At 36.6% G+C, this 24,673-nt stretch overlaps 1 protein-coding gene across 13 annotated transcripts in view; it reads right to left on the bottom strand.

Annotated features, from left to right (window-relative positions):
- DMD (dystrophin) overlaps positions 1-24,673 on the bottom strand; it is a 1,276,803-nt gene that overhangs the window by 335,658 nt on the left and 916,472 nt on the right. For all 13 annotated transcript variants that reach the window (XM_080377714.1, XM_080377711.1, XM_080377709.1 and 10 more), the window contains 2 exons: positions 22,237-22,345; positions 1,415-1,650 (listed from right to left, as the gene is read on the bottom strand). In XM_080377714.1, the coding sequence (XP_080233840.1) occupies positions 1,415-1,650; positions 22,237-22,345 (345 nt within the window). The remainder of the gene's footprint in view (positions 1-1,414; positions 1,651-22,236; positions 22,346-24,673) is intronic.

Raw genomic sequence — 24,673 nt, 5'->3', positions numbered from 1 at the left:
CACATTTAAGTAAAATAATTCTGCAAAAGAAAGCACACTATGGATTTTGCCTGCCAGAATAATACGCTAAAATGAGGCATAAGTAAGAAAAGCATGTAATTCTGAACAAAGTGTTTGACAACATAAAATTTTAAGAACAAAAGAACTCTGAAAAAGATGAAAAGATAATGTACAAACAAGTCGTCTTTGGTCCTCAATCTTTTCAAATGACATAACAGCTATTTTAATCTAGAGTCCTGTGTAGGTAATACTGTAACTTATTAAAAATATACCCATGACATTTTAAAAGATATTTTAATTAATAAAACGGTGCATAATTCTATATAGTAAATATTGTGAACATTAATCAGATGAAACAAGCATTTTACCCATCTAGAAGGTAAAGCAAACCAAAAATATCAAAACCAGAAAGTTTAAACTGTTTGTTTAAGCTGGTGTGTGTGTGTGTGTGTGTGTGAAGAAATACAACAAAACAAGCAGAAAAAATCCTATGAGACATCTATACACGTTAGTATACTCGTTCTTGTAAAACTGCTTTGTACAGATACTAGGCAAAATGCGTCCATTGTTTCTCCCCCTCTTTCTACTTCAAGCAAAGAGAAAGAATATCAATATATTCCTTACAATAAATCAGATTTTGAGGAGGAGGAGGAAGCAGAAGAGGATCTTATAATACAGAGTCCTAAACTCAGTTTAAGAACTGAACTGAATGGAAATTTAACACTGAAAAGTTTTGCACAGGCAAGCCAAATCTTTTATATTAAGCAATGTTACATCTAGAAGGCAGGTAATTATTTTCAAGTTGTATAATACCAAATTACTTTTATTGCTACTGAGTAGCTGAATTTGAAGTTTAGCCTTTTTTTTTTTTCTTGCACATTTATTTCCATATTGTTCTGTGTTTTCAAAGATAAGTAACACTGATGCAGTTTTGCTGACAAAACACTTGCATTAATGAGCTGTTCTTTTCTTTAAGATGACTGAGGAGCTTTTCATAACCCAACAGCAGCAGGATATAAGCCTCTCAGAAAGTTATTACAGAAGCAACATAAGAAAAGGTATGAAACAGGGTATCTTTCCTCCTGGCAACCTGGAGCTTACTATGTAAGTCCTTCTTTGTCATGAGGTTTATATTTCAACCATTGGCTTGCATACACTTACAACACAATCAGCACAAGCTATAGAAAGATAAGAGATCTGCCTTAAATACCAGAGAAATTATTAAATAGTTTTTTCCCCTCTCAGTTAGTTATCTTAACATTTAACCCAGTAATTGTGTTTATGGGATAAAGTAGCTTAAGAGACAACTACATTCAATGCAGCATATCATCACTCTTGTGTCCTTTGTTGAAATGGTTTAATATAGAATAAAGATCATGAGGCTTTCAACTTGAAAAATCAGTGTTTCTCATACCTTTTGTTTGATGATCATGTCGTTGATATCATCAAGATCACCTACTATCACTCTCTGAGATTTTATCTCTCGATCCAGTCGAGAAAGCCAGTCAGTGAGTTCTGCCCATGCCTTATTGAAGTCAGCCAGGGCTGGAACTTCCAACAGCACAGAAGATGGCATCTCTGGTTTGAAGGTGGTGGTTTCCTTGGTTACCCTGGTTTGTGTATCCACAGCAACAGTTTCACCAGAAGTTACTGAAAGAAAAAAACCAACTAAAATTACTGAAGAAATGAACTATAATAAATGCTTATTTCAGTAAAAGAATTTATGCAGTAGAAAGGCTAACACAGAAATAAGCTCATTTCTTGATGTCATATCTATTGAAAATACAAAAATTAAACCCAGAAGAATATATTAATATTTTTTCCCCACAGCATTTCTAGTATGGTGTATAGTTAACATTCAGCATTCTCAGCATATTCAGATTTCATCCTTAAAAGACTAGATGTGGTAACACTAGCAAAGACCTCAGTGTAAGCCCCCTCACTCAAGGTCACTGAAGTATTGCGATACATGAGTTGTCTTCCAAAAATCTAATAGTGTGGTTGGATCTGTCAAGGATAAAGGCAGATTGAAAAAAAGTTTATTCTAATATCCAATATATCACAGCATAACCATGTATCTTGATCACATTGCATCCATAGTCTCCAGTCACTCTGTAGCTGTTAATTTGTCTCACCCACAATCCTCTCACATTATTACCACCAGGTGTTTCCCATAGGCTCTGTGACCAATATGGGAGCTTACACAAGAAATTAAGCCTCAGCTGATTCCTGATGTTTCCTCTTCATAACTTGAAAATATGATATTTGGATAATTGTGGATTTTTTTCCCTTCTATTTGGATGAAATGGATGCATCTGCTCTTTTGTATCCTTTCTTGCTCTATTAACTGATTTTTAAAGAATCTCTTCATTATTTATTGCTTGGGTTGAGGAAGTACCCAACACTGAAGTACAGTATCTTTCTCTGCAATCAAAAACAATGAGAGGTGCACAGCTACCACTGGACAGAGGCACATGTAACATGAAGTCATTCAGAATTTCGAGACTGATTTTTCCTTCTCAATTTTGGTTATTTACAAATAGATTGCTACAATCTGTTAGGCTATTTTTGCCCTCCAGGTAATCATGCAAAAGCAATTCATTATGCGCAATATTATGGCAAGGAGGTTACATTGAATTGTATTTTATAATTTTTTCTCATTTTTAAAAAAGTGCAGCCAAACAAAAATACTAAAGTAATGAAAACAGAAGAACACATGGTGTTGCTTCACTGAGGTACTATAAGTACCTACCCTTTACAGTAGCTACAGAATCTCGATCTGAATCAACTGTCTAAACAACAAAATAACTAAACCAGGAAAGCTGAAATAAAGCTGTGTGGAGTGTATCCTACATTTTCTAACATTGAACTGCAAAATATGGTTACTGAAAACCAAATATAAATTTCTAATGGACCAAGATGTTTGCTCGTATTTTCCCCAGTTTTCTCACAGAGCAGAGAAAACCTGTTTCCTGCTCTTCCTGTGAGGTAGCTTGTCTTTTAACAGAAAAAAAAAAAAACAACAACAACAAAACAGTGTAGCCCATGCACAGTAAAGTTGTTTGGTTTTGCAGTTTGGTTTTGTTTTGTTTGTTTGGTTGGGTTTTTTTTTGCTTTCAAGTACTTCGCACAGTTTCCCCCATTGACATTCATGCCATTTCAGCAAAGTCCATTTGGAATCTGGAAACTCAAGTAACAGGTGAGGTTCAACAGCCTGGCCGTAAAACCACTTGAAACATTAAAGCAATCAGTAACATCAGCTGATATTGCCAAAGAATTTAGCAGCTATTTTTCACTGATGAGAGAAATTTTGAGTTACTTCACTGGGGAATCAGTGACCCTCTTCAGCACTGGAGAAAGGGAAAAAGCTGTGCACAAGCATCTAAGTGACTGTCACTGTAAAAGCACCGTAAGATACTGTCAGCATTAGAAATACTGTATGATCTAAAGCAATTTACCAAATCAACTAACAAATACATTATTTAGCTAGCCTTAATAAATGGCAATATTATGATACCAAAAGTGACTCCTGCAAGTTATGATTCTTAATGGCATACACTGCAATTAAATATATTCATCCACACTTCCATATCATATGCATTTCTGAAGTACAATCCTTGTACTTTTCCTTTCTGTACTTTACAATCATAAATGTGTGGATAACTATGAAGTAAATTAATAGTTGTAAAAGGCTGTTCTAACACAGCAAGTTCTTAATTAAAACAACACAAACAGATGAGAAAATTGATATATATTTTTCTGAAATAGGAAGAGGTTTGTAAAGGTCTTTTTGTAACATCACACTGTTTGCTATAACAGAGATCTTGTACAGTTAAGGCTGGCAGTTTTTAGTATCAAAAGCAAAGCAGATGACCTGAAAGGATCCCTTTCCTTCACTATTTTATTTAAATTATTTAAATTTTTACACACTCTCCTGGTTTCAGCTGCAATAGTTTTCTTCTTAGTAGCTAGTACAGTACTGTGTTTTGGATTTGGTGTGAGACCAATGCTGACAGCACACTGATGGTTTTGGTTGTTGCTGGGTGATGTTTACACGAAGTCAAGGACTTTTCAGTTTCTCAGGCCCTGCCAGCCAGAGAGCTGGAGGGGCACGGGACACTGGGAGGGGACACAGCCAGGACAGCTGACCTGAACCAGCCAAAGGGATATTCCAAACCATGGGACATCACGGTGAGTATATAAACTGGGGGAAGAAGGAAGGTGGGGACATCCGGCATTATGGCATTTGTCTTCCTGAGTAACCGTTATGTGTGATGGAGCCCGGCTTCCCTGGGGATGGCTGAACACCTGCCTGCCCATGGGCAGTGCCGAATGAATTCCTTGTTTTGCTTTACTTGCATGTGCAGCTTTTGCTTTACCTATTAAACTGTCCTTATCTCAACCCTCAAGTTTTACATTCTTTTCCAATTGTCCTCCCCATCCCTCTGGGTGAGGGTGTGTGAGAAACCGGCTGTGTGGTGCTTGGTTGCCGGTCAGGATTAAACCACAACAGAGATATATGTGAATAAATAAATACATAAATAGATAAATTATAATAATTATCATCAGCATCATCATCATCTGTCATCATCAGGTTTTCTTTCATCTCTGTTGAAATTACTCCAGATATTTTCTGCCCTTTTCTGTTTCTTATTAGCTAGATTATGCAAATGAAACAGAGATTAGCTCTACTCAGTGCTGGTGAGGCCACACCTGCAGTACTGTAACCAGTTCTGGGCTCCCTAGAGCAAGACAGCTATAGAGCTACTGCAGAAAGGCCAGTTAAGGGCCACAACGATGATTAAGGGACTGAAGCACCTCTCACGTAAGGAAAGCCTGAGAGAACAGGGACTGTCTAGCCTAAAATAGGGAAGACTCCAGCGCGTATCATCAACATATATACATATCTGAAGGGAGGGTGCAAAAAAGATGGAGCCAGGCTCTTTCCAGTGGTGCCCTCTGACAAGACAGGAGGCTGTGGGCACAACCTGAATCACAGGAGGTTCCCTCTGAATATCAGGAAACACCTTTTGACTGTGAGGGTGACTGAGCCCTGCAACAGGTTGCCCAGAAAGGTTGTGGAGTCTCCATCCTTGGAAATACTCAGAGTCTACCTGGGCACGATCCTGGGCAGCCTCCTGTAGGTCACCCTGCCTGAACAGAGAGGTTGGACAGAGGACCTCCACAAGTCCCTTCCAGCCTCATCCACTATGTGATGGTGTGATTAGTCAGACCCTTGAAATGACCCCCAACATAATGGAGTTGTTAACTGTGCTTTTTAGTTCTTTTCTTTGTCCATAGCTGTTAGCCCAAGATAGCAGGGGGGCATTCAGTGATCAGAAGGCTATGTACTGAACCTATCATTCACTAATGGACACAACTGACTAAGTTTATGGCATTTAGCAGAGGACTCAGCTCATTACCAAGAGCAGCAATTTCCAACTCACAGTTCAAAGCCTGAATCTTTGGATTCATGATGCCTCCACCCAGCCCTTACTGTTTGGAGCAGATGTGAAACCGGCATTTAAATAGTGGATGGCACATGGCACCCGTTTCCTCCTGTGCTGGCTAGAAAGCAGCACAACACTATTAGGTGCTACTCTTTCACACTGGTGGTAGCAACCACCCTTTCTCCCATCCCTCTTCTCAAAGTAGCAATGCAGCATAGCTTTCCTTTGAAGGAGTGAGTTTGGCAACTACTGTTGCAGAGGAGGAGAAAAGGGCAGGAAAGATCAACTTTTTCCTCACAGAGCGGCAGATCATGAATGGCTCTGAAAAATGGATGGGGTCCACACAGTTGCCAACTTGGGTCCATCAAATAAAGGTAATATCTAAAACAAAGCCACATCGAGCAGGAATAGTGAGGAAGGAGGGAACACTATTAAAACCTGCAAGGCAATGAGAAAGGAAACTGCATAATATGCTTTTAAGGCAGAAGGAACTTGGGATTGTGTTACTTTCATATATGTACAAATAAGAACTATTTTGTTTGTAGATTCACTTGCTACTTTGTTCACTTGCTAATGTACACTGAAACTAGAAAAGAATCAACATTTTTTTAAAAAATGTTATTATTAGTTACTCTAGATTAACTGAGTTGGCACTTAGATCTTACCAACTTAGGCAAAACTGAAATGACTCAGAAAATCACTGGGAAAACAAAATACTAGTCATCACTTTCTCTGTCTTCATTGCTCTGTCCAGAAAGTAGGGTGAATTCAAAAAGGGTCATGGAATAATCCTTAATATCCTCAGAATTATACACAGTTGTTTTCTGCCAATATAGTAATTGCAGTTTAATAGGAATGTCTTCTTTATACTCTTTTAATGTCTATAATCAGAAGGCTATTGTATTTTTCATCTTTGCTCAGCAGGGAGAGAAAATGGCAGACAAGTCTTTGAGCATGTCTTTCTCTGATGAATGTCATTTAATTGCCTGAAGGAAAAAAGCCAACAACTTGCAACAAACAGCACCAACTAGAAATAAATAATGAAAACAAAATATACCATGGTTGTCTATAGATTTCAAAATATTATGTTTGGGTTTATTTTGTTTATTTTAATGTTGTCCTTCAGAGCTTTTTATGCTTGATGCATTTTTATGCCTTCCTCCTTCCAAGCTGGATGTTAAAAATCTGTCTGATACCTAAAGACAATTATATACCAAAGACACCACATACATACATACATATATATATATGCATATATATATACACACACACACACACACACATATACATATATATATATATGTAATTATATACACCACATTCACAGAATTTTCTATATTATCTCACCCATGGATGGGAATTGAACTCCATAGATTGGTCATGATTTTCTGTAACAATTCCGAAATGTCGTCTCATTTCACCCTCTCCTCACATAAACTCCATGATACTATACATCAAAGTGATTGCAGAACAAGGCTCATTATTTGCAGCGAGGTATTCCATATCATGGAATCCATTATTTAACACAAGCAACATTGCCTTCCTTAGTGATAGACCAAATGAATGTTCCCTCTGTGGGCAAACCATCATTTCACTGATTCGGAGGTGGCACAACAGGCAGGTTTTGCTCATTTCATGGGAAGTCTCAGTGTCATCTTACCAGCGCTCCAGCCTTGTGAACTCAGTTGGGACCAACTAGACACCACAATAGCACACAGGTTAAGATCTATCACCTACTAAAGTGTACTTTTTCCTTTGATTTTTGTTCTTATGCTGTGTCATTGCAGCTGATTTTCTACAGGATTAAACTATTCATGCTCATATTCTTAAACTCCAAGTAGGCTTCCCTCAGAGAGATCTGGGAAGATGGTTCTGAGACTGATTTATTCCTTAGACTTGTCCCAGTGGTGAATAGTCTCATCTCTCTCTGTCCTTCAAAGTTAAGGAAATAAAGTTATGAGTACATTAAGTTCTCCCATGCAGTACAAACCTTTCATGCAAGTTGATCAGTGCCAGTAACACTTTTTGCAGAGGGGGCTACAGCTACCTAGCAGATGTTCTGGGTCACAAACGAGTTGTGAAAGAAAAGTAATAGAATTACAGTGGGCAAGACAGTTCTGATTAACTAAAATAAATAAATTTATATTATAAAATAAATAAATATTATTTTAAATAAAAATAAATCAATTTATTGCCAAAAAACAGAGAAAAAAAAACCAAAAAACCTAAACAACCCAACTTTGACATTTGAAAACAAGGACAGGGTTTTGCTGGTAATCTGAATTCAGAATAAAGTCTTCATGTTGATCAAAAATTATTGCCAACAAAATTGTACTCATGGCTCTTAATGTGGAAAATATGAATCCTTAAAGCACTGTATCTTTTCTTATAATTTTCATCAGCTTTTAATAAAAAAAAAAACATGTTCAAAAGTGAGTATTTTCTGTTTGAATGAAAAACCAATGTCTGATTTGCTTAGCCCTTGAATATTTAGCAAAAACAATTCCCAGAAAAAATGACTTAGTAAACTCTACCATGGATATTTCATAGATAATAATTTTTATAGAGTATATGTGGGTAACACTTAGTACTTGATTTCATGAACACTTAAGGAACATTCACATATGTGCTGTCATCAATTTAAAATACAAGTTAAGTGCCTAGACTTCCTTTATATTCAAGAAGCTCTCAATGATTCCTAACAAGTCATTATGGATTATATATAAATTAGATTAATACAGGTTAAAGAAACCCATTTGATAGTTTATGGGATTATTAGTTAAAGTTTAGATGTAAAAGTGTCTGTGCAGTGGGATGAAGACATGGACCAAAACTAAAGACCCCATAATTCTTAAGAGATTCAAAAGAAAGTAGGAAGTCAAGCTTAAAAACTTTTAGGAGAGAATAAAAAGATTTGCAAGTGAATGTGTACTGCTTTATTTGAAATCTAAATGTAAAAGTCATGGTTTCTAATATGTAACTATTATTAGATTAATAAATACCATTGTAACTTTAAAGTTGCAGTAGAAAGTTAAGTGTCAGCTTTCTCAGGTTTATCTTTGTCATAAGAGAGATCTGATAGATTTTATATATATATATATATAAATATATAAAATATCAGAGGGAATCCGATAGAATAGTGACTAAGCTGTTTATTGTACAATGCATTTTTCCAAATTTCTCCAAGCACAACAGAAAGATGTTTAAATACATCTTTCACTCAGCGTAAAGAAAAGCTTTTGGTTTTACAAACACTGGATTGCAATGGGAATAAGAACATATGTCACTGTCTGTCAGAAAAATAGGTAGACTCTACCAATAACTAAGAATTTTAGTGATATAAGTCATATAAATAAGCTTGCATGCATCATAGTATAAATAACATTAAGGTGAAATTAACTTAGTGTTGCATAGCAAAAAGTTAAGATTATGACCTGTTGTTAAGAGCTGCGAATACTTTCTCTGTATGCAAGATGCCTAAAAGTGGAATGTTAATGGCTTATTTGATGAGAATACTGCCATAATAGGAGTCACTTCCAGATAATTTCCATGTACAGAAGAGGTATAAAAACTTATCCTTTCTGGAAGAGAACCAGGTTGAAGAATACTTCACCAAACTGAGCAAATATAAATCCATGGGCCCTAATAGGATGTACCCATGAGTGCTGAGGGAGCCAGCAGATATCATTGCAAGGCCACTATCTATAAACTTTTAATGATCATGGTGACTGGGAGAAGTGCCTGAAGACTGGAGGAAAGCAAATGCAACTTCTAACTTCAAGAAGGACAATACAGAGGACCTAGGGAAACACAAGCCTATTAGCCTTAACTTGAACCCTGGAAAACTGGTGGAGCAACTAGTCCTGGGAACCATTGCTAGGCCCATGAAGCGCAAAAAGGTGATTTAGAATAGACAGAATGGATTCACCAAGGAAAGATGTTATGCTGGACAACACTGATCATCTTCTATGATGAAATGGCTGGCTAGGCAGATGTGGGTAGAACAGTGGATATCATCTGCTTTGACTTCAGTAAGACTTTCAACACTGTCTCTCATTAGATTCTCATAGAGAAGCTGAAGAAGTATTGGCTGGATGAGCAGAGTGAGATGGAATAAAAACTGGCTGAACTACTGGGCCCACAGGGTAGTGATTAGCGGCACAAAGTCTAGTTGGAGGCCAGTAACTCGTGGTGTTCCCCAGGGGTCAATACTGTGTCCAATCTTACATAACATCTTCCCTAAGAATCTGAAGGATTTGAGAGGGTATAGCCTCAGCAAGTTTACAGATGACACAAAGCTGGGAGGAATGGCTGACACACCAAGAGAGGTTGAGCTCCCATTCAGAGGGATCTTGACAGGCTGGAGAAATGGGCTAACAGGAATCTCATGAAGTTCAACAAAGGGAAGTGCAGAGTCCTGCACCTGGAGAAGAACAACCCCATGTACCAGCACTAGCTGGGGGTCAACCATCTGGTAAACAGCTCTAAGGAATAGGCATTGGGGGTCCTGATGGGCACCAAGTTGAACAATGGGCACCAAACCAGCCCTTGCGACAAAAGCTAACAGTATCCTGGGCTGCATATAACAGAGTTGTTTCCAACAGGTTGAGAGACGTGATCCTTCCCTCTGCTTAGCACCTGCAGTACTGTAACCAGTTCTGGGCTCCCTAGAGCAAGACAGCTATAGAGCTACTGCAGAAAGGCCAGTTAAGGGCCACAACGATGATTAAGGGACTGAAGCACCTCTCACGTAAGGAAAGCCTGAGAGAACAGGGACTGTCTAGCCTAAAATAGGGAAGACTCCAGCGCGTATCATCAACATATATACATATCTGAAGGGAGGGTGCAAAAAAGATGGAGCCAGGCTCTTTCCAGTGGTGCCCTCTGACAAGACAGGAGGCTGTGGGCACAACCTGAATCACAGGAGGTTCCCTCTGAATATCAGGAAACACCTTTTGACTGTGAGGGTGACTGAGCCCTGCAACAGGTTGCCCAGAAAGGTTGTGGAGTCTCCATCCTTGGAAATACTCAGAGTCTACCTGGGCACGATCCTGGGCAGCCTCCTGTAGGTCACCCTGCCTGAACAGAGAGGTTGGACAGAGGACCTCCACAAGTCCCTTCTAGCCTCAACCATTCTGCAGTCCTGTAAAGCTATATTCTTACTTCCAAACACTCTCTAAAAGCCGAACTGGAAATAGCCCGAGGACAGAGAATCCTTTGGGATTGAAGTGGCTAAGACTTGTAGTAATACACAGAAATACTCCTGGCACAGTGTATGTAAGCGTTCAACTAACTGCTCTACATGTGGTAGAAAAAGCTTTGAATCTGCAGGACTCTATCCTAGAGACTATGACTCAAGCAGGGGCATAAAACCAATTGAACATATATATCTGTAAACTGAGGTAGCATTAATAACTCTTGTTGTGCTTGGACCTATTGTTCTATTCAAACCTTTCTGAAAGATAAACTGCTCCAAAGCTCAGTTTCCTTTTAGTAATATAGCATTGTCACAGTATTCCCTGTGAACCTTTCCTTAGGCAAAGGTCAGCATGATTGATGGGCTCACTAAAAATTGAAAAGCAGAAGGGTAGGGCATGAATGGATCACTTTCAGTGAGTGTAAGAATTAAGCACACACTGAAACTAAAAAAAGGTACTACAAGAACCTTTCATATACTAGCTACATGGTGTTTCTAGATAGAGCAGTACCACTGATTACAATACCAAGGCTAATTAGGTGAAAAAGTGAGATAAAAATAAATTTCTGAAAATTATATAGTGTCACCACTGCATAATCTTTACAATAATGAGATAATGATTTAAAAAGAGATGGGGGAGAAAAAATCCAAACTACAAACTAAGCAAAACCCAAACCCCAGTACATTCAATTTAATCGTTGAAATTTTAAAATCTCCTGCTTCTATAAATAAGCATTTTTGTTTATATGAACTATTCATAAAACATGATTGTGTTTGTTACTTCTTTCTGTTCAATAGTTTAAAGGTTAGCTGGACAGATATCTGCAGTACTGCCACCAATAATTCTGTACAGCAAAACCCCCAATTTTTGATGAGAGTATTAGGGTTTTTTACACATGTAGACGTTGATTCAAGTGCTGAGATATTTGCATCATATAAACTGAATGGATGTTAAGGCTAATATCCCTTATTTATTGTAACAAAAGCAAAAAATAATCAGAAATGTTAAAGTTTGTTTTTTCCCCCCAAACAATAATGTCTTGTTTTTTATTTGTGATATGAAGTGCCACAAAACCCACAGCTGAGAGAAACCATTTTTTTCTGGCTTTCCTGGGCCTTGTATCCTCTATTGTCATTACTGATTTGAGTCTTCCCTTAGGCTTTCATGACATATGTTTGAAAAGGCAAAAAAAAACCCCAAAAAACAATTCTTGAAGTAACAAATTCTGACTGGCTTAATTAGAAGGAATAGTTAATATCTAAAAATTATTATTTCTTGTTATGGATGTGACTCCAATACTCTTCTGCTAGTTTTAGTTTCTCATTTGGTGTATTCTTTCATGTGCAAGATTTCATGTGCCTGGCCAGAGAGGTTACAGAGAGTCAGACTGCATATTCTGGTTTGCAGAAAACCAGGTGAAGTAATACTGTATATTAAATGATTTGTATATTTATAATGTGGATTATCACATGGACATTTTGGAAAAAAGTCTTATTATCTTCATAAGATAAATACAAACTTCTGACTAAATTGTTACATACAGTCATTCATAGTGGCCTGCTACAAATGTTTTCATCTCTCTGATTAAAAGTTTTATATTTGACAATGAAGAAAACACTTAAGAGCATTCAATGCATACAAGTTTTCCTGTTTCAGGATGACACATGGGCTTTTTTCTTAATCTTTCATTAAATAAAGATTTCCCTTTTTTTATAGACATAAACATTTCAACCTTTTTCATGAGAACTCTGAAAGGAAACCTTAGGGCAGCATTACAGCAAGGGAGTCAGTCTTTTGGGGAACAGAAGTAATACAAACTTTATACTACAGATAAACCTCGAATCCCAAACAGATCCATGATACTAACAACCAATTTAAAACTAATTTATGTGTAAAACAGTAATAACCTGCATATGCAAAAGTACAGTCACTGGAGCTATTTGCTATATAAGGACTACTTACTTGTTCACATTTTTAAGGATAAAATTACCTGGTTGGCCCCTAAAAATTTTGAACTAAAGGAAATATTAAGCAAAATGTTCCAACATGTTTTGGATCTCTTGAAGCAGTAGACAGAACCAACACAAGGAGTCTCTTTCATAATATTAAGTCATCGTCAATGAGCAATTTTATTTTTATGAAGTGACATAGTAATATTACTTTTGCTGTTATTTCAATGCATATTTTAATAATTAAATAAAAATTGATTTCCCCTCCCCAGTCTTTTCAGTAAGTGATTTCTGCATCCCTAATTAAGTTATCTAATATCTAGAAATACACACAATCATTTCTGGGCGGTCTGAAGAGTTTCAGTTAAAGGAGTTAGGCATTATTTTTTGAATACTACCTTTTTTTTCCTGTTGTTATTTTTTAAATGCAGCATTATTTTTACCTTTACAGATAGCATTTATTTTTATCCAAAAGATAGGAATCTTTTTGTGTAAGCAGTTGGTGCAGCTGTTAGAAAAGGGTTTCATCAAAATGAATGTTTTTTACTACAGCAGTGGTGGTGTTCAATCAAATGCTGTCACATACTTGCCTTACAAAAAACATTGTGACAACACCTGTCACAAATGATGCAAGCACCTCTCAGTACTCCTTTTGTTGGTAAAAGTAACAAATTCTTGGGTTAGTATGCAGCTTTCAATTGGATTTCAATCTACATGACAACAATTTACATTTCCAGTGTACTGCTATTGGCATGTAACTGAATTTTGGCAGCTAGTTCTTTGATATAAGGGAAAACATATATTGCCAGCAGCTTCAGCTTTTACAGTCTCATGAAAATCACCTCTTCTAATTTTGTGAAAACCACAAAATGATTTAACAGGTAGAAATTGCTATCCTAGCCAAGGGGAACTCTGAAGAAAAAGTGTACAAAATTTTACACAGATACAGAATACCAAGAAGCCACTGGAATTTTAGGTACCATGTAGTTAAAAAAAAAAGACATCAGAACGAGTTTGAAGAAACTTTGAAATAATCCGAGTTCAGTTATTAACTAATTTTACAGCATTACAGTATTCACACATAAATCTTCATGTCCACCCTTATTCTTAGAGAGAAAAATTCTACAGAATTAAAAACAGTTGTTCAAAGTTAGAGAAGGCAACATCATCATTGCCATTTTGTTTTTGACAAAGTAATTCCTGAAATCACTGTAAGCACCTTCTGTTCTTTCATTGGAAATGTTAAAATAGCTTGCCTCACACTACTATGTGAAAGACTTGTCAAGCTTTCTCATGAAAATACATATAATGCTTACTTTTCAGGTCAAACTAACCTCTATTCCTCTTCCAGCTATTTTAGTTTCACCTTAGGGAGAATTACCTTTGGGAACTCGAGTGTCATCTGACCATCAATGTATTGTTGAAGGAAAGACCAGTAATGCAAATCTCTACCTGCATATCTCCATCACTGCTGCTACTGCACAGTGACACAATTAGAGACAGCAGTCTGATATGTCAGTGACCAGCTTCATAGAAACAAGACTAAAGAATTTTCTACCTGGAGTAGAAGAGAAGGTTTTCATTTGCCATCTTTTCCTCACTTTAACCTTCTAGAGTTTAAGGAACGAGCCTGCCTTTCACTGTCTCATGTCTTCTGACTAGAGCTGAAACATTAGAAGTAATTGTGAGTTCTGTTCCTCATTCCCTGTGGCCCCCACTCTGCTCACGATCTGTGCTCACACAATTTGGCTGGCTGTTTCTCTGTCGAGCAGACCTAACTCTGTAGCAGTTCCAGTCATCACAGAAATGCTAGGAAGGATGTCAAAGAGCCACTGCATTCCTCCATAGGATATGACCAGGATGGCAGTGACCGCTACTGCTTTCAGAAGAAAAGCCAGCTTGCTTTGCTCTTTTAAAAAGACAAGTCAAGGAAGAACAGCAGGTCAAGAGGACTGTGTGCAGAATGACCTATCACTTTCTATTATTCTAGCAAATTAAAGAGATTTTCACACAATGTAGTTGCCAATAGACCTAATTACTATATAAAAGGAAACAGAAAAGAGAGATTACTGCTATTTGCAAGCCCATGCTATCTGGATAGTTAGACATTATAGTAATTGAGGTTACTGTAGCAAAAAGAAGGGAGAGAGGGAGTTGGTTTAAGGCATGGAAAAATAGAATGTTATAAATCCAGAAAATGAGGTAGAGAAACTGAAAAAAAAAGCATAAACTACCATTTCATTATAGATACTTTTTTACTAGGAACTCTAAGGAGAATCCTTTTTTTCCCCCGTATCTTCCAGAATTAACTAATTCAGATTCTTGACTCTGTCTATCTGTGTTTTTAAAATGATACAATTGTGTTGTTGCCTCATTTCTCAAAAATTGCTAACATTGGATTCTGCAGTGTGTGTTGAATATAGTTCTAAGGAAAAAGAAACATTAATCTAATTCCTTTCTGAGCCACATAATATGAGCTATGTAAAAAAGACCGACCATAACTATAACTTAATTCTGTGCTCTCACACGGTATAGGTGATGAATTCTACAGTATGCTATCATTTACATTTCATGGGACTTAATCAAAATGAATCCTGTATACCATGCTGTTACTATTGATCAAGAAATTAAATGAAAGAAAATAAGCTGCAAAGCCTGCTCCTCAGAAGAAAATACCAGATCATATTTTAAAAATGGAAGAGGTGAATGTGGTCCTTTGAAAGACTGATGATAGCATTAATCTTATTTGCATCATAAATCTTGGCAGCTGCACTTCCAACAACTTGTTATAGAATAGAAACAAGTAGACCTAGATTCCATATTGTCTTTAATAACAGCAAAGCAGCTAACTCCTGTTTTCACTTTCTGATTTACATTTCATCATAGGTATGAGTACAATAAAAATTCTGAGTAGTAACCCACGGTGAGTTGTATTTAATCAACTGAGCCTTGAAAAATCAAAGTCCGCATTCCCTTTGTAAACTGCACTGTCACACCTGTTTATTACAGATGCTTTTAAAGAGTAACCTACTCCAAGACCCCTGAAATAGGATGTTAAATGTAAAGGTATAACCTTCTTTCTTTTGATTTAAATTAGGCTTTTGTGGCTTAGGTATATTTTACATGTATTTTTCACCTGTCAGATAATCCAGAAACAGATCATCACATCAAGATATACTATAAAGATCAAGATAGAAGTTCTGAGAATCATAGAGATTTGAATTTATAAACTTGCTTATTATGTTTTTATTCACACAGCTCTGAAGGCATAGTGTCAGCTTTTTATCTAGACTCTTTTCATTACTTCTCCCTGTTGGTGTTGCAGCACATGCTGTGAATGACCTCCAGAGATTCCTGAAGCTATATGCAGAAGGAAAATTGAATCTGAAAGCTTTATTAGACAAGTTTGTCTTCAGCTTGTGTCTGGTGTCAGCTGTATTGAAAAGTAGAACTGTCTGTGAAACTGGGTCCTGACCTTGAAAAATCTCCAATCAAATGGTAACAGATTCAGTTTTGTGCCGTATTGGTATTTGTTAGATGCAGCACATGTGTTAGATGTGAAAAAGCTTCTTAATGAAAATCATATGGAATAATCGGGCAACTTATTTCCTGAACACAATGAAGAAACCATGTACAAAAGCAATGTACGCTCAGCCAACTCAGGCTGGCATCTGTGAACTTCTTTACTACAAAAGCCTGTAAAATGACTCAAAACCAAGAAAATCAAAATTATTTTTGTAAAACACTATTCGTTCATTCATCCAAAAGCAACCATAATAAAAGGTAAAGACAACACCTGTTCCTTTACTATTGCATTTTATATGAGAGTAAGCAACCTTTGTCAGGCTGGCTGACTCAGAGAAGAGCATACTTTTACTACTCTCCACTGAATTAAGAACTCAAGGTATTCTTTATATTTCCCTACTGCATTGTTCCCTGTTCATTTTCTCTCTTGCATTTTGTTTTAGTAAAGCTTTTCATAGAGTTAAACTGGATTACAACTAATATTAAAAATAGACATTTCCTTTAGATTCTACATGCATAAGTATCAGAAACTATACAATTTTAGACATGGCCATTATTGGAAATAGTATTTCTCTCTATTACAAATCTCATGCTAGTGGTCATCTTTACTGGTGTTAACTAATGTTAACTGAAATGGATTACTGGCAGTAGTGTTGCCTTCTAAATCAGTGTAGGACTACTTGTCACATCAGATGTATGCTGTGGATTTTTAGCTATTCAACTCTGTGAAGAATGGTTCTACAAAATTAAGTATCTACTATGTCCCCCACACAAGCATTTTAATAGCTGATAGCAGAGTTCTTCTAAATGGTGAATGTTATGTGCAACATATTTTTAAACATCAACATGTCTGCATTAGTATTGAAAACATTGTAGACACACACGTCCCTAGATTGTTCAGTCTTCCCCGAGGAATTAATTTGAGTATTCTTGGTCTCAGTTATATTATGCCATCTGATATAAACAATACATACACTCTAACATCTGATTTATACATTTGTTTTTAATTTACCCTCTAATTACACATATTGTTATCTTTTCAGGTGCATATAATGAAACGTACAAAAATTTTCAAGCCTAGCATTTGGAAATTCTGAGAAGCAGTTCTGAACTATAGCACGTGTTCACTCAGGCACTGTGCATAATACATAAACAATGACTGCTTCAGAGCAATTAGCTATGAAATACTACAAAAAATAAAATAGTATCTATTGTGCATTTTTCCTCAAAGCTAGTTGTTGTAATTTTGTTTCTTACATTTTTGTCATTGTCTCTTGAATATCTCTTAAAAACAAATTGTCTATTTTCAAAGAGGCAGTGGGACTTCACACGACCCAGCTCTGAAATCCATGGAATTAATATATTTTAAAATTATGGTTTCATAAACAAAGAATCCTTCATTCCCACTGAATATATTAAACCAGAGACTTAACAGGACAGTCTTCATAATGCAGAATACTGCTGTGCCTAATCTGTACATGTCTCTTTCTTAGAACTAACCAATACAGAATAATAGATCATTCAACAATGCATTCAATTTGAAAATAAAAGAAAATTCCAGATGCATAAAATACAGACAGTTGCACTACAGAAGCACTTTCAGCTTCTAAGGTCACTGGCTTTTAATTTTAAATATTGTGTTATTTCATCAAGGTATGTATTTTCATATACATAGTTTGATTTGCTGCTAATTTTCCACAAAAACCTACAGTCTCAAGATTTGTGTATTTTTTAGTAGCACCAGTACATGTTTCTTATGTTACATTACATTCCAAGCAATGCATATGAATTTCAGCTGTATTAAGCCACTATGGAACATACACTCAGAGAGTAACAGCAGTGATATTTTTTCAATAAGTATTTTATAAGATCATATAAGTCTAGAACAAAGCAGCATGTCTAGTCCAGGTGGGGGCTTGTTTCATGGAGAAATAAAAGGCAAACTAAACTTCCCCAAACAGGAGACATACCTTAGGATGCACTCCAACTAAAATATCAAAGTACAAGCAAATGAAATTTGTGAATCTGGGGAAACTAGTGACAAGTATCACTCTTTCAATTCAAACCCAAAACCTCAAGGTATTATAAACTCTGGAGGCGACTGCTGTGGACCTTTTTTCTATGCTCTAGCTGAATATATGGGCTAATAAGTGATGAGTTTTCCTTTGGTTAAATTTTTGGATGAAGTCACAGATCACAATCCTCATGCTACAACTTGCTTCTAATGGACTTAGCTTGACAATCTCTCCTCACCTGTTCTCCCTTATTCATGGTAAATCCTGAAAAGCCTTCTTCCCCTGTACATGGAAGACCAGTCTGTCACTCCTACTCGCAAAGCAAATTATATTGGAAGCACAGAAGAGCTTTGATTGTATACATTCAAAGAAAGATACCTAAAGCTGATGGCTAGTGTTAAGAGTTCTGGTGATACAGTATTAGCTTTCTTCAAATTCATTGTATTAAATACACAGTATCTAACAATGCATATAAAACCTTTCTGACAAATGCATCTCTAACTCTGCTACAATTTGTAAAACAACAAAAAAATATTCTTTTTTCTTTACCTTTTTTTTAGACCTGCTACAAACAATACTCCAAAATAAGACTGATAACTTGTAAAGCTTTAAAGGGACAAATTCTACATAATTTCAGAAGTAATTTCATCATTATAACTGACACTAATGTTCACTTTGTTTTTCTTCATTTCACAGTCATACGCTTTTCTGTTTCACTTTAGTAGGTATTTCATACAAAAAGACAAAAAACTCATGCAAAAAATCAGGGGGGGGAAATGAAGTTGATTGTACACAAAGTATTCTTCACAGAAGTTAAATAAAACTGCAAGAGTACCAATATAATGTACTGTTCACTGTCTTTTTAGCTGTACATGCAAAATTTTAAATTAGTTGACAGAGTATTTTCAGATGTATTCATTCACAGCTATTTTAAAAGTTTCATTAAAAAACATATCCTTTTTAAGAAACTGTATTTTCAAGTATAGCTCTAAATGAAAGTGGACAAATTTTCCCCTAAGGTCTTACTTGAATGATGAAACTCAGGAATGCCTCCCACCCCACAATATATTTACATGGGTTTACAAAGCACTCTTTAACGTTACCTAGCTTATTAAGTAAATCCAGTGGTAGGACTTCAGTACAAAAGTAGTCATATGAATGCTAGCGATACTATTAAATTCTGTGCCTCCTACAAAAGCACATTCCAAAACTGCATTTCTCTCTGCTTAAAATATTTTCAAACTGCTGGCTAAGGAGTGCATCAAGTTATTTGGATAGAGACATTCACACAATTTCATGGTATCATGTCAGGTACAGACAGCAAGTATGATTTTCTTCCCGAATCATCTTGCCTTGAAAGTCAATCTTTGCAAAGGTTTTAGACGTACCCTTCAGCTAAGTACATTTTTTGAGCTGGAAAAGTAGTTCTTGTTCATTATGCCCAAGGGCACACTGGACTGGTGGGATAGAGGATTTTTTTTTTAGTACTTCTTCTGCCAAAGAAACTATAATACACAGACCTAGAAATAATTACAGACAGGGTCCTTTACCTCTGTAACAGCCACCAGATGGTATATTTAGTAAGACCCTCTGGCTGAGTTCTTGCAGCCAGACTAGACCAAATGACACCTGACAGGGCAATAGAGATTAGCCAATTACATCTTCATTCCCTGTTCTCAAACACAGATGTCAACATTATTAATTTCTGATGTCCACAAAAGTCTCTACAGAATCAGGAAGGGAATAATTATTAACAGGAGATACTGCTATTGTTTGACAGAGTCCTTCCAAAATAATTTTGTGCATCTTTCTTTAAAAATTATCTTTAATGAGATTGTTTAGATTTTAGGAGGCTTGGCTAAAGCTAGTTCTCCCATAGACAGTTAAGTCTTTATGCATCACAGTGCATCAGCACAAAACAAGTTCATAAAAAATGTGTATAGTATAAGAGATTAAAATAACTACAGAATTTATAGCATAGCATGACATAACAGATGGCATTCAATCTCTCTCCTGCCCTCCCCCATCCCCCTTTTTTTTTTAATTAAATTAAATACAAAAATACTTTAGTAACACTGTGAGAGTAGTTCAACACCAGAACAGGTTATCCAGAGAGGTTATGGAGTCTCTACCCTTGGAGTTATTCAAAACCTGACTGGACATGACCCTGAGAAGCCTGCGGTAATTGTGCTTTGAGCAAGAGGAATACATGTCTCCCCAGGTCCCTTCTGAACTCTACAGTTCCATGGTGATATATCTATAATGACGTGATTGCAGTAATCTGACTCAAATAAAGAAAACTTACGAATTAGTGTCACAAGCACAGGTTCAAATTTTAAGTGCTCTTGGTAACAGAAAGGGTATCAATCTTACTTCCTGCTTAATCCTTTATAGAACACCAGCTCTTTCACTTTCTGCATGTATAATTCCATCTGCTGGTTCTCAGAAATGTTAATAGTCAGAGCCTACATCTGGAATTAAGGTAAATCAGTAATTTTGCAAGATTAATTAATATAGGAATGTATTGCACTACTACTGTGTGTTCTTCCTCTTGTTCTGTCATTACAATTTCCTTTGTAACAGCAACAATGTTACCAACACTCCCTCCCCCTGGAATCTGACATAACCTGCTGACACGCAAAACTGACACAGCAAGTTTAGTGACCCAATACAGAAAAAAATGATGACACATCTCCTTCAGTTCCCCCATGTCATTACATGAATTTCTATAGCATGTCTTAAAACAAAATCCTGTACTAGAAGTTTTAAAAAATACTAGTGGGTTTTAGCCCTTTTTAGAAAATTGAAACAACTGCACTGGATCTACGGCAGTTCTAAATGGCTAAAACTAATTTAGAGTCCCTATTTAGTAAGATACAACATGTCATAAGCAAGTCATCTGCTTTGCTTGAATTGATATTTGCTATTCTGACAGAAGTTGGACTGTCTTCTGGTATTGAATATTATGGAATATGTCTATACGGTGCAATTATTTACTCCTTTTTTTTTCTGCTTTGCTGTCCTAGAACTACCAGTAGAAGGCAGATAATTCTCCAATTTCAGCTTTTCTTGTAGCTACCCACTAAAACGTTGAAAGCATGAGGGATCAACATCCTACAAGTAATCAAATCCAGGTGACTACTGTAGATGTATCATAGCCTGAGTTACAGGCAATCTGACAGGAGGGAGGAAAAACTTCTTTCTGCTCCCACATTCCAGATTATACAGGTGAGTAACATTCTTCATCCAAGCAATGGAAATAGTTCAACATTAGTAAAGAATCTTAGAGACTTTAGAAACTCAGATTTAACCCAGTGCTTCCATTGTGTATTTCCTTTCCACCCATGTTTAATCACTACCTTTCAAAGGAAAGCAGTGGGAAATAAAATCCATTTATCAAGGAGATAAAAATGAGTTTGTAATCCTTGTAGGGAACCAGCAGGTGCAAAGAGATATGAGAAGAATCCAATATATATATTATCCAAATAGTTTAAATGAAATGTAGATCAAGTCTCTTGTTGTGGATTCATGAACTCAAGACACCCAGAGATGTATATCACAAACTTAATGTTTAACTGCAAAATAACTCCTACCATGTTGTGATAACAACCTTTTCTATGAATGCACAAGCTTTGTCTTGAAACAGCCTCAGTTCATTGCCCTATCATAAAACGTAATTTCAGAATTTCATTCTGTGACCAATTTACATCCACTTGACCTGTAACTTTATCATATTTTAATTTAAATATTTCTTCTCCCTTTATAATATTTCCTCCATAAAATATATGTAGAAAGTCAAAATCTCATCTAATCTCTTCACAGAATAAAGAAACAAGATTTTGAAACAGTAATAATTTGAAAAGCATGCTGTAATCTTTTCATGAAATCTACAATATAATTTGTCTTCTGGGACACATTACACAAAATTGGAAGGAAACAAAATTACTAAGTTGCGTGGTATACTAGCACACCTTCTGTTTACAAGCTAAAGCTGAAATTTTTAAGGATGCAGAATGAATTTAGATAATCACCAATCAGTTTCATTTTAACTGTGTGATTTGTAACTAATTTAAAAATATGTATATACTAAAGCACTTACAGAGACCTGAAGAGAAAAGGCCAAATGCTGCTAATGCTGGCTTTTCTTTTAGTTGTTGAATTAAGTGGCTAATTGCCTTCCAGTCAGCATTCAAGTCTTCTAATTTTTTCTAGAATAGAAAATAACAATGTATTAGTTTTACAATACATAAATTAATGTAAATAAATGTCAAATAAAATAATTTCTTGTTTTCTCCACCTGATGGACCACCTGAATTAAAAAGAAAACAGAAAGGTAGAAACAATTAATTTTCACAAATAGGAAAGAGGCATGAGTGAAATCCTTCCCAGCTGGGCTGCATAAAAGCTTAATGGTGTCAGGATCCTGAAAGCATCTTTCCTCCTCAAAGTTTAGCTGCTGAAGCTCAAGGACAACTTAGAGCCAGCACAACTGCATGACCCTGAACATGGATTGACTTACCAGACCAGCCTCAGCCTCCTCCCATCCTCTTGGCCCTGCCCAGCCACCTGGGGCTGTGTTTGACTCTGGTCCCCCTCACCGGGCCTGATCCTGGCACACACACCCTCCTACCACCTCCTCCCAGGGGCAGCCCCCCTGCCTGCTCTGCTTCTCTGCTGGGGACAGTAGGAGGGGTCCTGGCTGGTGAGACCCTGTCCCGCAGCCCAGCCTGGAGCCCCTGCCACTCCCTGCTCCCAGGGGGCACCTGCTTGCCCTGCAACCTGGTCAACAAGCCTTTACGCATTTTTAGGGAACACAGGATGACTTGTTTAACGTATTATAAAGAGGTAGGGTGGTTTATCACCACAAACCTGAGATGCTGATTTTTTAAATTAAAATAGAGAGGCGAATTATGTGTTAAAAAAAACCCCAAACTGGTCAGTAAAACATCTACAATTTGTAACATGAAATGCAGAACACATACTTCCACCTATTTAAGGGGTGGGGTGGGGAAGGTAAAAATAAACTCTTAGGAGTCTTCAAGGAGTCATAAACTTCAGTGTGTGGGCATGCAGTCCTGACCAGTAATGGATAAACTGCTACTTTTAAACAAAATCTAAGTAAAAGTCTGGAGTGTGAACGACATCAGTCCTCAGAGGCATTTAGACTTGAAAATGTTTCCACCTCTCTTGTTTTCCTTGCTCTAAGGACTGTAAAGAAGGATGAAGCATTGCTAATTCTCTGTTGGCATCTCTAAACTCTTACAATGAAAATTCCATTTCTTTTTTAAGTTGATCCCTAAGTGTCTGCTACAAAAAGCAGCACAAAGTACCAGTGCCACTCAGGAATGCCGTTTGTATTCTTGTGTCAAATTCACAATTAGATATATAGTCTAAATCACAATCCAGCTGTGATGGAAACAGGATGCCTATTAAAAAAGGTACTTTAATTACCTAGAGTCTAAGAGGACAGGGGTCAATAGGAGAAGGATAGGGAACAATACTAATTAAACTGAAGTGTGTACACACACAGACACTGAGGCAGCAGAGTTTTATATTCTGATATGTCAGGGGACCGTTTATAGAATTTGCCTTAAGCTTTGCCATAAATGGTCTAAACCTGCTAAGGCCTTTTATATGCCACCACTGGAGGCCAGAATATTACCTGGTATAAACTCTGGACAGATTTTTGTGTAAATGCTTTTTGATAGGGCAGTAGAGAAAGGATACAATTCTGCATCTGGGAATAAACTAACACTTTATCTATAAGAGCTTTTTGAAAACTGCATTAGAAGTAAAATAAAAAGTCAGGAATATCAGAGATTCTCCTTTGATAACAGACTATAAGGACTAGGCAGAAAAAGCAATCAGGTATGAATGATAAATGTAACTTGTCATGTGACAATTTAAAATCATACATATATTTTATTACTGTGTGGATTACAATCACACAGAAACACACACTTTGGACACATTTTATGGCAGATTTTAAATTTCCTTTTTCTGCTGCTGTTGTAGCCCAAGCACTTACTTCCAAATCTTAAAATGCAAAGTACTGCCCCAATATCGAATTAATATTCAGAAGCAGAGGAGAGTGCAGAGAGCCCTTAAAAACAAGAGCTGGAGAGATTACACTGTCAAAGTCTGGCTTCATTTTACAATACATTCACAGTAACTCAGGAAGGAGATATGGACATTACAAATACAATACTGGTCCTCACTATGAATAGCTACTTAATCATTCATGTGGACATGAGCCAAGGATTTCTTCCAGCAATGACTAAATATAAAACATGCCCACTACAGACATTAAAGCGGGTTGTCTAAGGCAACATCTACTCCACTAATAAGAGTAGCTAGTTCTTAACTCTTCTATCAGAATTATAGTTTGATCCAACCTTGGATCTGTCATAAATTAGCATGTGTGCATTGAAATATTAATTTCTTTGAGCACAACAATGTTGCTGTAATTGCAACTCTAGAGCTTTGGTGACAAGTATGAACATCAAAATATGTTGCATTGAGGAACACTTTTATTG

This window comes from Falco punctatus (assembly GCF_963210335.1).
Source record: "Falco punctatus genome assembly, chromosome: 2".
In the NCBI taxonomy this organism is placed as follows: Eukaryota; Metazoa; Chordata; class Aves; order Falconiformes; family Falconidae; genus Falco; species Falco punctatus.
The sequence above is the reverse complement of the archived record's forward strand: the minus strand, read 5'-3'. Positions and strand labels throughout refer to the sequence as shown.